General features: G+C 28.2%; 2 protein-coding genes across 2 annotated transcripts in view; one reads left to right on the top strand and one right to left on the bottom strand.

Moving 5' to 3' along the window:
* Positions 1–2,575: 2,575 nt before the first annotated feature.
* LOC123292443 (1-acyl-sn-glycerol-3-phosphate acyltransferase alpha) lies at positions 2,576–8,977 on the bottom strand. The gene is made up of 3 exons (XM_044873104.1): positions 8,790–8,977; positions 4,454–4,775; positions 2,576–3,574 (listed from the first exon to the last, which is right to left on the bottom strand). The coding sequence occupies exons 1-3, from the start codon at positions 8,975–8,977 to the stop codon at positions 3,239–3,241; spliced, it is 846 nt and encodes a 281-aa protein (XP_044729039.1). The 3' UTR covers positions 2,576–3,238.
* Positions 8,978–10,661: 1,684 nt separating this feature from the next.
* The window catches only part of LOC123292737 (E3 ubiquitin-protein ligase HERC2), a 37,018-nt gene continuing 32,485 nt past the window's right edge, over positions 10,662–15,194 (top strand). The window contains exons 1-8 of the mRNA XM_044873450.1: positions 10,662–10,749; positions 10,810–11,047; positions 11,111–11,279; positions 12,972–13,467; positions 13,679–13,849; positions 14,272–14,554; positions 14,670–14,880; positions 15,023–15,139. Coding sequence (XP_044729385.1) covers positions 10,823–11,047; positions 11,111–11,279; positions 12,972–13,467; positions 13,679–13,849; positions 14,272–14,554; positions 14,670–14,880; positions 15,023–15,139 — 1,672 coding nt within the window. The 5' untranslated portion in view covers positions 10,662–10,749; positions 10,810–10,822. The remainder of the gene's footprint in view (positions 10,750–10,809; positions 11,048–11,110; positions 11,280–12,971; positions 13,468–13,678; positions 13,850–14,271; positions 14,555–14,669; positions 14,881–15,022; positions 15,140–15,194) is intronic.

The following is a 15,194-nucleotide window of genomic DNA, read 5'->3' as shown; positions in this document are numbered from 1 at the left end:
GTGAAATATTGCCGAAATTTTCTTCTAATTTATAAAATATCCGAAAATAATTATAATAGTCGGTAGGCTCTAAACTTAACTTTTAAGTAATCTTGTATGAGTGTGTATTCATTTCTCTTTATAAGCCAATCTTTACACCAAACTTTAAGTTTTCGATTATTTTTACACTTCATGCGGTCATCAACAAATCGACTAATGCGATCTTCTTGTTTGCTCACTATCTTTCAAGCTCAAATAGTCTGGCTTACCGTAGCGTGTTCGTACTATATCCTGTACAGATATTCCTCTACAGTTTTATCTGAAAAGTATACCGGATCGTATATGTCGTGCTTTATTCTCGAATATTGTAAAATTCAACCAAGCCGATTCTTCAAAATCGGTAAATGAGTCTTAATTTGTGGCCACAACAAGGAAATTAGGATTAAAATATAAATAACACAGATAATTTTTGGTTTGAATATAAAAAAATAATTTAATAAAATATTGTTTGGTAAATGATATAATAAAAACATCATTATAAAATATAAAATATATATATAAAATAATATAATATGGCACACATAGAAGTGTTAAATAATTATTTTCTATTTTAATTTAATCAAAAATATAATACGGACCTTAAAAACTGATTTAGAACACTTTATTTTCTATGAGTGTATTATCTGATGGTTTTTTGTGTTTCGAGACTTTATTTTTTTAAATGAATCATAGAAAAATAAACTTCATACGACTGTTACGCCTTATGTGATAAAAAAATGAACTAAATAATATATTAAGATCATAATGGTTAATATTTCACTATATTACTCATAGTTATTTAACTTCTACGAATTTTCTAAATCGTATATAATTAATTAAGTTAAATTTTCTATGAGTCTATTTAATTATAACTTACATATTTAATACGTTAAGTTTGGATATGATATGAAAATCGCAAGAAAAATTTTAGATGGTAGTGAACAGGTTGAAATGTAACATTAAGATAATCTTATTCACACACGTACGCGTGTCAAGTAAAGTAACGAAAATGATTTCGAAACGAAATGTTCAGAAATGTCTGAAAAAAGAAACTCCAATGTTCACAATTTATTTTAGGTATCCATAACAAACTAGATAGATCCGCCGCGCCAATAGTTTTCAATTATTACAGAGTTATTTTCATAAACTACTGACATAATTGGTTCAGGAACTGCCAGTTTTTTACAAGTAAGGAGATTTGGAATATACGGTTGGAGAGTTGAAGAGAAGGCACTCAAAGTAGATGACTGATAATATCGGTTAAAAATCCAAAACTGAAAAGTAATCATAGATAACTTTAAGAATGAAGACTAGGATAGAAAAGAAAACACAATTGTTCGATTGTCAATGAATTTGCGACATAGTTTAAATTCGGAAGCTTTATTCTTAAAAATTAGGATAACGTAGTGAACAGTAAAAGACATAACATTTTGAAACAGTAGCAATGGTTTTATCGTTTCCAAGAAAATTTCGGAAGCAATTACACGGATTTATTGATTATGATCAGGTCGACATTTTAGGATAATTGGTTTTTTTTTAATTATTGATCCGTAATTGCAAAGCGATTAATTTATGAAAATAACTCGGAAAATTTTGCACTATAATTTCTTCGTTTTTAAGATCGTGCATATTTCGTTTTTGCAAGCCTAAAAACACTTTTGTGTTGTGTTAAGGATTTCCCTGTTCATCTCCAACTAATTGCGAATATTATGTGCGTTTTTTATACTTTATGGAGCTTTTTTTGTACCGAGGGTTACAACTGAATCTTAATTTACTAGCTTTATTTAGTTCATTATTTTACCATCATAAGCGTAGCTCATTTACGATACAAATAACTTTCTTGAAATAAACTCTCAAAAAGTATGTCAATAATATTAAAATTTAAAAAAAAAAATGTTGAAAATTGTCTAATTTGATAAACAATTGGTAATATTATTAAAAGTCTGTTAAAAATTTTACTCAGACTTGTTTAATTTTCAGTTTTTCTATTACCCAAGTCAAAATCACGTAAAAAATCTAATCCTCATCTATATCACTTTTAAAATTATCCAAAAAGACAACACTGATTCAATTTTTTCACATCAAATTACGCGGGGGTAATATCAAAATTATGAAAAGTAAATTATTAAAATATTCACCTAAATTCATTTATCGTAAAATCAGACTTTTTGATATCAAACCATACAACGATGTACCTTAAGAATTGATTATGTAGTAAAATTATAGTATTTGGTCTCCTTTCGCTTATTTCTCAAGATACAATTTTTTTTTTATATTTAATAAAATTTAATTGGTTCTAAATTGAGGATCATCGGAAACTATTGACTATGAGTTTGTTTCATTTGAAATTCTAAAACTGAATATAAATTATATCACTGTGGATGACGAATTATTACCAACTTCAGTTGTAAATTGAAAAATATCTATAATTTGCAAATATTTTTCGACAAACCTAGAAATAACAGAAAATTAATAATTTTCAAGATATTCAGAAAAAATATGAAAAGCTCACGATAATGATTTCAAAATTTTTTCCTTTATTTTACCTTTAAAAACTATGCCGAAAATCACTTTCCAATACACCTTTACAGGTCATAATAAATGAAATGATTGAAGACTTTGACTCAAGTTTTAACAAAAGTTTACGACGTCCCTATTACAGAAAATTCGTCAACATAATTATCATAATTTTTGTCAATTTTTTTAGACTAAAAATGCAGATTCTTTTGAAAACGTAAAAAGCTGTATTTGACCGTATTAAAGCGTATTGATCCATTGAAAACTCATCATGTTAATTCACCAGAATAAAACAGTAACTGTGATCTATTATATTTTTCCAACTTGACCTTCTTCGATTTTATTTCGTTCCTAAAACTAAAACTACCACTCCCGCCGATCGAATTCATGAAACTAAATTCATTGAAGGAGCTGAAATTTCTGATAATAGCTGACATAAGTACGACGTTGTTTGAATAGAAGTTACTTTGAACGAAAGAAAAAAATATTGACGATTGGAATAATTGGTAATGGTTAGCAGTTCAGCAATAGAACTGATTGGATCTAAATCTAACGATTTTTATTAAACAATTCTAGAATTTCAAATATAACATCCTCGTTCATGTTTTATCTTTTTTTTTTGGTTTGTTAAAATAGATCAAATGCGATTGCCATTGCTTATGACTGATAAAACATTTGACCCAAATATTAAAAAAAAACTAGATTAAGGTTTAGTAATATCTAATGGTTTTAATATATGTTCTTTGACTTCTTTTGTACTAGCTATGAACGTTTCATTCATTAAATTCCTTGTCGATTCCATTAAATCTTCAACATTATCCAGTGTTAAACCGTGTGTTGATATTGGTGGTAAAGTTGTTATAATTATATTGCCAGGATCTAAACGTTTTTGTTCACTATTTAAAAAATAGTATGAACTGATCACAACAGGTAATATTGGTATTTGTGCGGAAATTGCCATATGAAATGCACCTTTCTTAAAATGATGTATTTCTCCAGTATTACGGCGTGTACCTTCAGGGAATACCCATAATTTTATCTAAAAATTCAAAAATAAAATTTTTGCATAAATAGTAGGTATTTTTTTTTTGTTGCAAAGCTGCCAGATGAAATAATAGACTTTTGTCAACTAAGAATAAATCGATTGGATAAAAGTTTCTAATTATTAATCATGATATGTAGATAACAAAACACAAAAGTATATTTCATAAAAAATAAGAAATTATTATTATTTTTATAAAATAATTTTAGGAAAATTAGGCATTCAGTCACGTGACAGCAGACACCAATCAGAAAGTATTGGAAGTATTACGACGCGTCGTCACGCCATGATAAACGCTATTTAAACAACATTACATTTTAATTATTAGCTAGATATGCTAACTTTAGCTATCTTTAGCTAGATAAACTCTAGCGAATTGTTTACACTAAACATAGATTTTGATCTACCATGTTCGACTTAGAGCAGTATAAAGCCTCCTAACATATCACTTAGAGCTGCTTCTCTATTCAGTATATTGGATAGAGCTGGATTAATTTTGCTAGTTGAACTATGATTTACTCTTGCTAGACCGTAGAGTAAATATACTAAGACAGCCCTGTATGCTAGAGTTAATCTAGCTAGATCAAATCTCACTCTAATTAGATGAAATCTAGCTATAGTGTATTTGTCACTTAATGAAAATAAAGAAATGAAAAATCATATATGTATAATACTTCTATATGGACAGTCTCTATAAGTATCTCATGCTATCTATTTTTCGAGTGTCCGAGCGAGCAGACATGCACAGCAATCTGTCCTGGAGAAGAAAGAGAATAAAATATAGTCGGCACCGAAATATGCGGATATGGGGATTTCCCACAGCAAATACCCATATAGATGTATTACATATATGTGAAAAACACATTTGAATAGAACCTTTTTTAATTTGATAGCTTCTGTTGCTGCCGTTAAAGATGTTCGTGCTTGGTCCGTTTTCATACGACTACGATCAATAAATATCAAACCGCATAACCATGCAGCTAAACCAAATGGCCATGCATACCACAATTCTTTTTTCGCTACAACTGTACATTTATTCATAACGGGCCATATATCAAACATTCCCAAAATATCAATGGCTGATTGATGATTTGCAACAATAATACATGCTTGATCCTTTTCTAAATGTTCACGACCTCGAAGTTGCCATCGTAGACCTAATATTGTTGATATATGATGACAGAATGAGGATGCCCAACTGTAATAAAAATAAATAAATAAAAAGTTTATATGATTCAACTTTAACATTTTAAAAGTAATTTACGTAAATGTCAAGGTCAAATGTGGCTTTTTACATTTATTGTTTTATTGATCACCCAGTCGACTTGAAGAGAAAATTCAAATTTTCTATAAATATGTATATTTTTCGATTGAATTAGTTGCGGGTGGAGTAGCTCGAGTGTATAAGGGTTCCGTATACCGAAGACTTTAAGATTCAATTCTAAAAGCAATGTTTTAAAACCAGGTTTACAGAAAAAATTAATGCATCCTTGAAATTTTCCACAGATGTTTATTTATTAGAGTGTAAATATTTCGTAAAAAAAGTCAATTTCTCAGAGGGCGTATCTAACCCTCTTTTTTGGGGGGTAGTTGGGGGTTTTAATCAGTTTTTTACAAATTACAAACAAACATCTAGCTGAAGTATTTGTGCACATTTTCGTTTTTTTTTTCGACTTTCTAGCTTTAAAAATGACCGAAACATTTTGTAATGGAATTTTTTTGCTCATTCAATCAAATGAAAAAGTATCCATCTTATAAACCGTTAGAGACAGAACAAAAGTTTAAATGTTAAAATTATTCCTTAAAAAAAATAACAATTTTTATTTGAAGCATTCTTTCGTAAACATCACTGTTTACCCGTAAGGGTTCAAAAATCTATACCTTTTATTTCATTTTTAATTGTTATTTTTGCAATTTTTTAGGTGCTAAAAATCGCTTCCGGCACATTTTTCTAGACTGCATTCCGAATCCAACGTCAAGCTATCGCACTTGCTGTTAAGAGAATTATCTCCATTTTTAACTTGTACACTAGACTATAGGCAGTGTTATTGCTCCTTTAAAAACTGCAGCACAGCCGTTTAAAGAACCTTGCAATAGTCTTTATCACAATATAGTATCCACACTGCACTAATTTGCAAATATTTAATTAATTTAATAACGGAAATGAATAAAATAAAAGATGGGGACGCTAATCAACATGTTAAATCAGTATAGTAACTTAACAACACATTCATAACTACTGTAGTATATACTCAATAATATAAAAAAATGAACCAAATTACTTCACCAATACCAAAATACAAATTATTGTGAGTAGCAGACTTCTACCACTAAAGTCATGTTTCTCCCTCGTTAGATGCTTCTTATTATTCGATTCTTTTTATTGAAATGGGATTTTTACCTTTTCTTGTTTTTGAAGCTATGAAATATTTACATAAAATGGTGGAAAGGGGAGTCGGTAATCGACATTTCCTTAACATGAACTCAATCTTATATACAGAATGGGCCACTTTAATCTAGGCATTTGAATATCTCACTAGAGGCGCCACCTTAAAAAATGACCTCTACAAAAATTGTACAGTTTGATGGGAAACATCATCAGATTGGACCTAGTTCTTCTATTAAATGCAATAATGACATATTTTTAAGTCGCATTTCAGAAAGCGCCCGTTTTTCAAAAAAATTGTTTTGAAAAAAAAAAATTGATAGTTTTTTTATGAGAATTAACTTTCTAATTTAAAAAGTTATTCTATCTCTTACCATTTAGCCACTAAATAGGCTATTAAAGAAACCCGAAGAACTAGGTCCAATCAAAACATGATGTCCCCGATCAAGATCTGAAACTTTTGTTCAAGTCAGTTTTTGATTGGTTAACTACAAAACGAGATATTAAGGTGTATACATTAAAATGGCTCACCCTGTATATTTAATTTTTGATATTTTTTAGTGTGTTAAGAATACAAAATAATATTCTCTATCTAGGTACTTTACTTTAGTCTATTTTAAATATTGATAAAATAGTTTTATTAAAATAAGGATAGTTTTGTAATATTTTATTGTTATTGATAAATTTTGATTGTTTTTGATCTTAAGGTTCAATGATTTTATTTATATTTCATACACGCTACTTCAAATAAATCCCTAACCCAATTCATTATCCAAGGAGAGTATTATTGAAAATTAAAAATTATATATAAAGATTATATATTTTTTTCTCAAGGTCTTCGATTTATATTTACAAAAATTTTAATTGTATGCTATCCTTAAAAATTTGATATTGCCTGCGGCTTTGTTCACATATAACACCGTATAAAAACACTGATTAAGATGGGTGGTAATTTTTAAATCCTCAAACAAAATTTAATAAATCAAACAAAAAGTAAAATAAAAAAAGCTTAGCTTTTCGATAAAAGCACTTGAAAGTTAGTTCATTTTCTCTTTAAAGTAGTCCGGCTATTTGAGCAAGTACAGGGATGTTCATTTTTTTTTAAGTGTTTTACATAAAACACTTGGTTTTTGACACTTTTACGATATTTTTAAAGCATTTTATTACATTTAAGTCATACAAATTGCCTAGTTTACTATTCATATGACGGTGGGACTATTTTAAAAAATAAAAGCCCTCGTACAAATTTCTGGATTTTGCTTGATATTACCAATACAATTTCTAAAATTACGCGTCTATTGTCAACTTTAACTCAATTTTTGTAATTCTAAATTATTTGTTTTTTTCATTAGTGTAATAAATTTATTTAAAAAACAAGTGAAAACAAACAATTTTAATTGACTAAGTTAATTGTTGTAATACCATGTATGGACAGTGTTGATTACGCAATCGTTTGTTTTTTTACGTCATGTAAGTGAAGAAAGAGTGTCACTCTTAGAAAACCACAGTCATGTATATATAACACGACTGTGGTGTCACACACATACGCATAACTGATATTTCCATACATACTATAAAATGTTATAATCTAATCTGCGCCCTCACGAGAAAACACTTTTATTTACGAAAATAGTTTTCGAACAAAAGTTGTTTATTTTTTTATAAGGAAAATATTTTACATTTATACTTTTTTTGACCTATGTTGCTCATGGAGCACACTATAAAAATTTTAGCTTGATATCTCTTTTCATTTTTGAGTTATTGTGTTTACGGACGGACAGACGGACAACCGGGAATGGACTAATTAGGTGTATTTATAAACTCCTATATCAAAATTTGATCCTTAGCATCAATAGTTTTAAGCATTACAAACTTGGGACTAATTTTAGTATACCAATTCTTGATATATTTCATATACATGGTATAAAAATCAAGGTAACAAGGAAAAAAGTGTTGTATCTTTGATCTTTGGCACAATAGTTTTTATTTGGTTGAAACAACTTGAAAGTTAAAGTTGACTACAACTTTGGTTGTAACAAAGAAAAATCTAGTAAATCAAAGATGGCAATACTTTTTTCCTTAAAGATTTTTAATTTTAATTTACTACATCGAAATCCAATTATATTAAATTTTCATAATTTTTTCAGAGCAGTATTCTATACAATTTATTTATTAATTAGTTCATTATTTTCAAGACCAAGATTTACAACGAATTAAAAATACTTAAAAGTTAATACTTGATAACTTGAAAGTAATTTTTAATTCATTTACTTAATGAATTGTGTAATTATAAACAAATTACATTTATAATATCTTTAAATTTATAATCAAATGGACCGTAAATCATAACTTATATCGCTTTTATATTGTTTTTCCAAGATAGCAAGAGGTCCAAGGTTCCGGGTTCGATTCCCAACCATTATGTAAGTTATTAACTTGCTAATATTACAAAAATATAAAAAACTTCCCAAACCGATACTAAAATCATTAAAATTCATCAAATACAAAATTGTTGAATTGTCGCTCGCTATAGTTTATGCTTAAATATATAGTCAGTTTTGTTCGAAATATTTTTTCTAAAAAAAACTTGATTTAAATGACTTAAATAAAACAAAAACATGTTTAGAAGCGTAAACATATAGAATAACAGATGGCACTTATGTTTGTGAGTTTATTATTTCTATTTCTTTGCGTATGTTGCGTAAAAAAATTTTTAATTTACAAAAAATTTTTCTTAAAACAAAAAAAATTAATGCATATTGTTTGATAAAAATTTTTGTAGAAAGTTTAAAACGTTAAAAAAAGAAATATTTATTAAGTACTTACAGTAAATTCCTTACATCGAACGGTCTAAATAACATAAAGGGTATCAAAATAACTGAATTGATGGTAACAATTGAATAATATATAAAGAATTTTAAATAATAACGAAAAATATGACTAGTTTCATATAAAAATGGTATTATCAATAATATACTGACTACTAGAATTTCCACATACGAAGTCGACGCCATTCCAGCGTCAACTGTTGTTATTAGAAACTGGGAATGATAATATTAAATATTGTATCAAAAATCAATAATGCGGTTTTATCATTTTAAAAGTGGATATTTATTGGAAGTTAATGTTATTTTTTTGAAGGTGTATAGAACAATTCGTTTTATACACTTATTTTTATAACAATGACCTTTATTACTTCAAAATTTATTTCAAAAGTTTTGCTACATTAATTTTTTTTCAAAAGTATATGAATGATGTGTACAGAATGTATTAAGATGTATTGTGTATCTAAGGGTTGCAGGGCGTTTATAGAGCATACGTCATTTGTTCCACTACGTGTAACAGATTAAAATATCTGAATAAACTTGAATGAAAAACAAATTTTATAACAAACAGTGTTTGCGACACAGCTTGTTTGTTGTAACTCCATATTAAGAATAGTATGTTTTTACTCGACTACAGCTATGAAAAAAGAGGACTATGATTTTAGCACTGTTTTTATATATTACCCTTATTTTTTAAAGTACTAAATCTTTAAAATATATGATCTAAGACTAAATCGATATCAACAAATAAGGTATCGTTGAATTTATCTCGACAAGTTGCACATCTTTGAAGTATATGAGCATACGTAAATACGATTATACCATGAATATTATAAATTTTTTGCTTCGCCATCATTCCTCTATGTATTATACTTCAGATTTTGTGTAGCAGGATTTAAGTTTTTAATTTTTATTTTTGACAAATACTAAATATTTTTGAATATATAATCTGTTATTGCTTATAAAGTTTTTTTCTCTCCAATCTTAAAGAATAATTGTTCTGTTTCAAAATATTAAGAACGAATTTTTAACCATTTTACCAATCCTTTCTTTTTTTTTTTTTGAATTGCGATATTTATACATTAGGCATGTATGATCATATATAATTAAACACAAATTCAAAGCCATTCTGCCTTCTTTCCTGCTTGAATGAAATAAAGTGAAATACTTTTTCAATACAATGAACTAGATAGATAAATTGAAAAGCAGAAATAATTTCTTTCCCTGAGTCACTTTATGTATGCGGATATAAGTAAAAGCTTGAAGCGCTCAACATTATTAATCCCACCATCATGATTCAATTTCGTAGTTTATTTTTTAATTTCAATATATGGTCAGACGATGATTTCATAATCGTAACTTTGTATTGTCGTCAAAAGCGAACCATTTTTTATCATGACCAAATCTGTGTCTAAAAACTAGTACTAGATAAATTATGATTGGTTTTTAGACCTCATAGAATATTATACAATTCTATGGTAGACCTGGGTGGACCTAGACAACAAAGTTTTAAATATTATCAGCTGTCATGACTTAAATCCTGAATCGTACTGTATAAACAAAGATAAACATATTCTTGTCTAGTCAAAACGTCAAATTGTCAAACATTATTTGTGCGGAAGGTTTTTTGAAATAAGTTATACACATCAATCAAAATGCAAGGGTATAAACTTGATTGAAACAAAATTAATAATGAATTTTAATTTAAAACTATCCTATTTTATGTATTTCATTTAAAATTAAGGTAAAAACTCATACAGAATTTACATAATACTTTTATTTAAATTATTCCATCTTTATTTATTTGTGAGAAGGACGAACCAGTTGTCTTCTAATTGATATATTTATAAACAGATCGTGTCAAATTGTTTATTTGTGAAGTTTAATGGCCATATTAAAATTCAGGCAAATGGTTTACTATTTTATTGAAAAAATGTTGCTGTGAGATTTCAAGTAAAAAGGTAATAACCATTTAATTTATTCAATTTTAATCATTCAATTCAATATTGTTCTCGTTTAAGAAATCGAAGAAGAATGGCCGAGAATGAATCCTTTTTACGAACTCAAGTCCGTTTGGACTCGAAATGGCTTAAGATGGATTTACAATTAGCCTTACAAACATCTGATGGCTTATCACAAATCTGGAATACCTTAATACAAGATGGTGAATTAACTGGACCATATTCGAATGGTGTGGTGAATAGTTCTGGGGCAACTGCAAAAAAAGGCGAATCGGGGAAATATTATTGCGGTTTAAAGGTAATCAACTTGTAGCATGTATTTATCGAATTATTTTATGAATCTTTTATTGAAATTTGTTAGGTATTAACGTGTCCATGCTGTGATGGAATTTGTGGACCATATGCAGGATGTAATTGTGGACCATGTCAACGTCTCGAAGCCGAAGAAGCCTTACGTAAACAACAGCAATCAGAACCGCATACACCAGCTGCATCAATATTGCAATCATGGACGTGGGGCCCTCAACCATGTATGTTGTTTTTACATGAAATTATTCACTTATCCATTCGCCGTTGTGTATATGAAATTTATTTTTAAGTCAAAATTGTCACACTTTGGATATGATAATTATGTTTAAATATTCAGTTTTATTGCAATTTTATTCAAACTCGAAAATTATTATACTTGAGTTATTTTACCGAGACCCAACTTATTGAACTTTAAAGTGTGTTTTCGAGCCAAATAGTACAATTTAATTGATTCGAATTTATATTTTTGCTAAATATAAATTATTTTAAATCAGAATTAAAAGATCGAACCTCTTAAATTAAACTATGTGCTTTAAAATCGTACTTTGTTTTTTTAAATGTTGGTCTCAGTAAAATAACTCAAGTATAGATATAATTTATGGTAAATTTGAGATTATCAGATTTGAAATTTCACTAGAACATAATTTTTTTCAAAATAATGAATGACTTCCGTAATATTATTTTGGAATAGACTTTTGTGAAATTAAAAAAAAACAGGATTATTGTTTTTTCGGTATATATACCAGTTTTCGAAATATTGAAGCTTTAACATTTAGAAGAAAAACATTATTTAAATGAAATTTTATATTTACTTGACACAAATGACCTCCATTTCATAAAAAATGCCATTCTAAGAATGAATATAGGAACAAAATTCCCAAATACCCGACTTTGTTTTATAATTTTGATAAAAAATACGAAAATAATAACGATAACTTTAAATTTATTTTATGGAAAAATAAGTTCCGTTTGATTTAATTTTCTTTATAGCAATATTTGTCATGTTGTTAACTAATTAATATTGGTTTTCCAAATCATTCCTAAAATTACTATTGTAACAAAATAAAACAATTATTCATCGTTTTGAACAGTTCCATGTATTATTTGTATATTAAACTTAAAAATGCAAACGTCTCTAATCTTAAAATTTAGTATCGTTTGGGATAAAATTTTACCTATTTATGAAGGATATTGTTAAGAATATATACACAATTTAAAAATTATCCTAGGATAACGCGATTTTAGACAAACCCTATTAATTTTCACTTGCAAAAATCCTCAAAAGAATTAAATCTTATTTTACGTAGTGTTAATTATTAGAAAATAAATCATCATTGATTATACATCTGGGATTGAATTTTTATTTTCGACTTGAATCACCATTAATATGATGAATAATCGTCACTGTTTATTTGCTACAAAATAGAGAGCTGTTTAACTGATTACCACTTATTTGTATTTGATTATCTTTGTGTAAAACACTGATATCAGTGTTTTAATTAAATATAGTCAAATGCATATAAGTGGTAACATCTTACTTAGCAACCCTGTATATACTTACAGTTGACTCTAAAATTGAAAATATTTCCATGAAGTAGTTTTTTGAGTTATAATAAATTTATATATGAGTTATAATTCGGAACTCGATAAGCTAGATTTTGTGGTTTTTTGACTTAAAATGTCGCGTATTATAATTTTTATAAAAGCTAAAAGTCGGAACGCGAGAAGCTACATTCTGAAAAGAATTAGATCACAGAAGATTCTGTGGAAAATTTTGTGTATTCTGAATTTTTCGATCATGTTTTTATTTAACACAGTTCTTTGGAAATTCTGTCGCTTATCGCTCGTCGCCCGACTTTTTGGTGTGAATTCAGCATAAGAAATCTTAATATATATTTTTTTTTTTATTTCAGCTCTGGAACAGTTGTCTGAATGTTTAAAAAGTTTAAATAACGAGCAACGATTACGTTGTTTCGATGCATCAAATAATTGTTTATCAGCGAAACGATTACAACAACGCTTAATTATATTCAAACGTTATTTTATAGCGTTAAATCGATCGAAAAGTAACACACCAATCGAAACGAAAATATTAAAGAAACAAAATAAAATTGAGTTGCAAACGAATAAATATGATAAGAAAGTAAAACAATTGAAGTCGTTAGATCAAGCTGCGTTAGGGCTAGCACGTGTTGGTTCAAGAGCTGCACTCAATTTTTCATTTGCATTTTTAAAACGAGCATGGCGTTTGGGTGAGGATGCCGATATATGTAGTGAACTGTTAACTGAATCTTTAGATGCTCTTCAATTGTTACCCGAAGCTACTCTGTTCAACGAATCGAATGTTTCACAAGTTTGGTTAGAAGTTGTGGATCGATCTACGAAATTTTTACGACAAGTTGTTACTGGGTAAATTTATTTTCTACACAATTGTATTTATTATTCAGCATTTCGAAAAAATTACGCGAAAGCTGCGGCACACGGATCGATAGAATGGGGAATTTTACACAGTTATTTATAAGAACATCCAAAGAGCTATTTACCAAAATCCAGCTTTGGCGTAATTTGTTCGAAGTCTTTTTTCGTGTTTTTAATATAACGGCAATATCTGATTTTTTAGTGAAGTAAATACGGGACGGACATATTGCGAAGTACCCTTAGCGGATCGACATACAGCTTTATGCCTTTTATTGGAGTTAATTATTCAACGTGGGACATTAAGTGGTATCTTGGATGGCGTTTTACTTTTGTTATCGTTGTGGGATAAAGCTATGTATCAAACTGATAATAGGTGAGTCGCTGAATTATTTTCAATACACCATTTCTAGTAGGAATACTTTTGGCTCTAAAGAATACTTGTACTTCTTGTACATCTTAAGTTTCCTATCTCAAATCGGAAGATACAGTCCTTTACTATAAATGTATCTTCCACTTTTAATGTTTTAAAGACAATTTTATATGAATAGTCAGTCATGCAATTGTTTTCTGTGCCCTGCACGGTATAAAATAATTCAGTATTAAAAGAATACCTCAAGATTTCACTTAAATAATTTGAAGTAAAAATATTAAAATTAATTATTGTAAGAAGCTATTTCAATTTTAAATGGGTCATTATATACATATTAACTTTATGCATACAAAATAACGTTTTCTCGTTGACTATGCGCTTCTCATAAAATACAGTAGCAAATAACATTTTTGCAATATTTTTAGATCAATTCCACAAGGTACAAATGCACCATTGGTTCCTATTTTACGTCGTTTTGAAAATATTTCGATGAGTGATAATAATAAAATAAACAACGATCTAGTATATAATAAAAATGATGAACAATTTATAACATCAATACCAAGTCCTATCGATTGTTTTTTACGATTTATTACATTACCCGCTGATGAGACTGAACCAATAGATTTACGTCAAGCAGCCGTCTTATTTATGGCACATTTGGATCGTTTAGCCACCCCACATATTCCACCAGCTGCAGTTATTAAAGTAAGTTAAATTTATAATTTTAAAAATGTAAAATAATCTGATTATCAGATGGGTGAAGGTTGACTTTATATCTTCACTTGTACTATTAAATTGTACATTCTTTATTTTCTTTTAGAATAATAATGTTACACATCAACAAGTACTTGCACTAGGTTCATTGTCGTGGGCATCGTCCGAGAATTCACCTCATTTATGTGATACGATTTCTGAATTAGGTGTGAAACAATTAGTGTGCTCCGAACGATCTTTATTGTTTTTGACCGAAACTGGGAAAGTGTATTTAATGTATTATACATCAGATACTCAGAGTCCACAATTAGTTGAAGGTAAAATTTATTTGTATATTGATATTGCACAAATTTGTCCCAAACTCAACATATATCCAATGTGATAAACAAACATTGATAGTGTATTTATAAAAATATATAAAATAAATTATACAAAAATATTTTTTGTTCTATGTTAAAGCATTAAAAGACAAAACTGTTATAAAAATTGCCGCAAACGTGAATGGTAAACATTTTATGGCGTTAACTAGTGATAAGGAAGTGTATTCGTGGGGAAACGGTGATTGTGGCCGTTTAGGTAACTATTGCCTAGAAATTATTAGTAATAATTAATTTAACATTTATATCATTAA

Source organism: Chrysoperla carnea, chromosome 2 (genome assembly GCF_905475395.1).
Source record: "Chrysoperla carnea chromosome 2, inChrCarn1.1, whole genome shotgun sequence".
NCBI classification, from domain to species: domain Eukaryota; kingdom Metazoa; phylum Arthropoda; class Insecta; order Neuroptera; family Chrysopidae; genus Chrysoperla; species Chrysoperla carnea.
The sequence above is the reverse complement of the archived record's forward strand: the minus strand, read 5'-3'. Positions and strand labels throughout refer to the sequence as shown.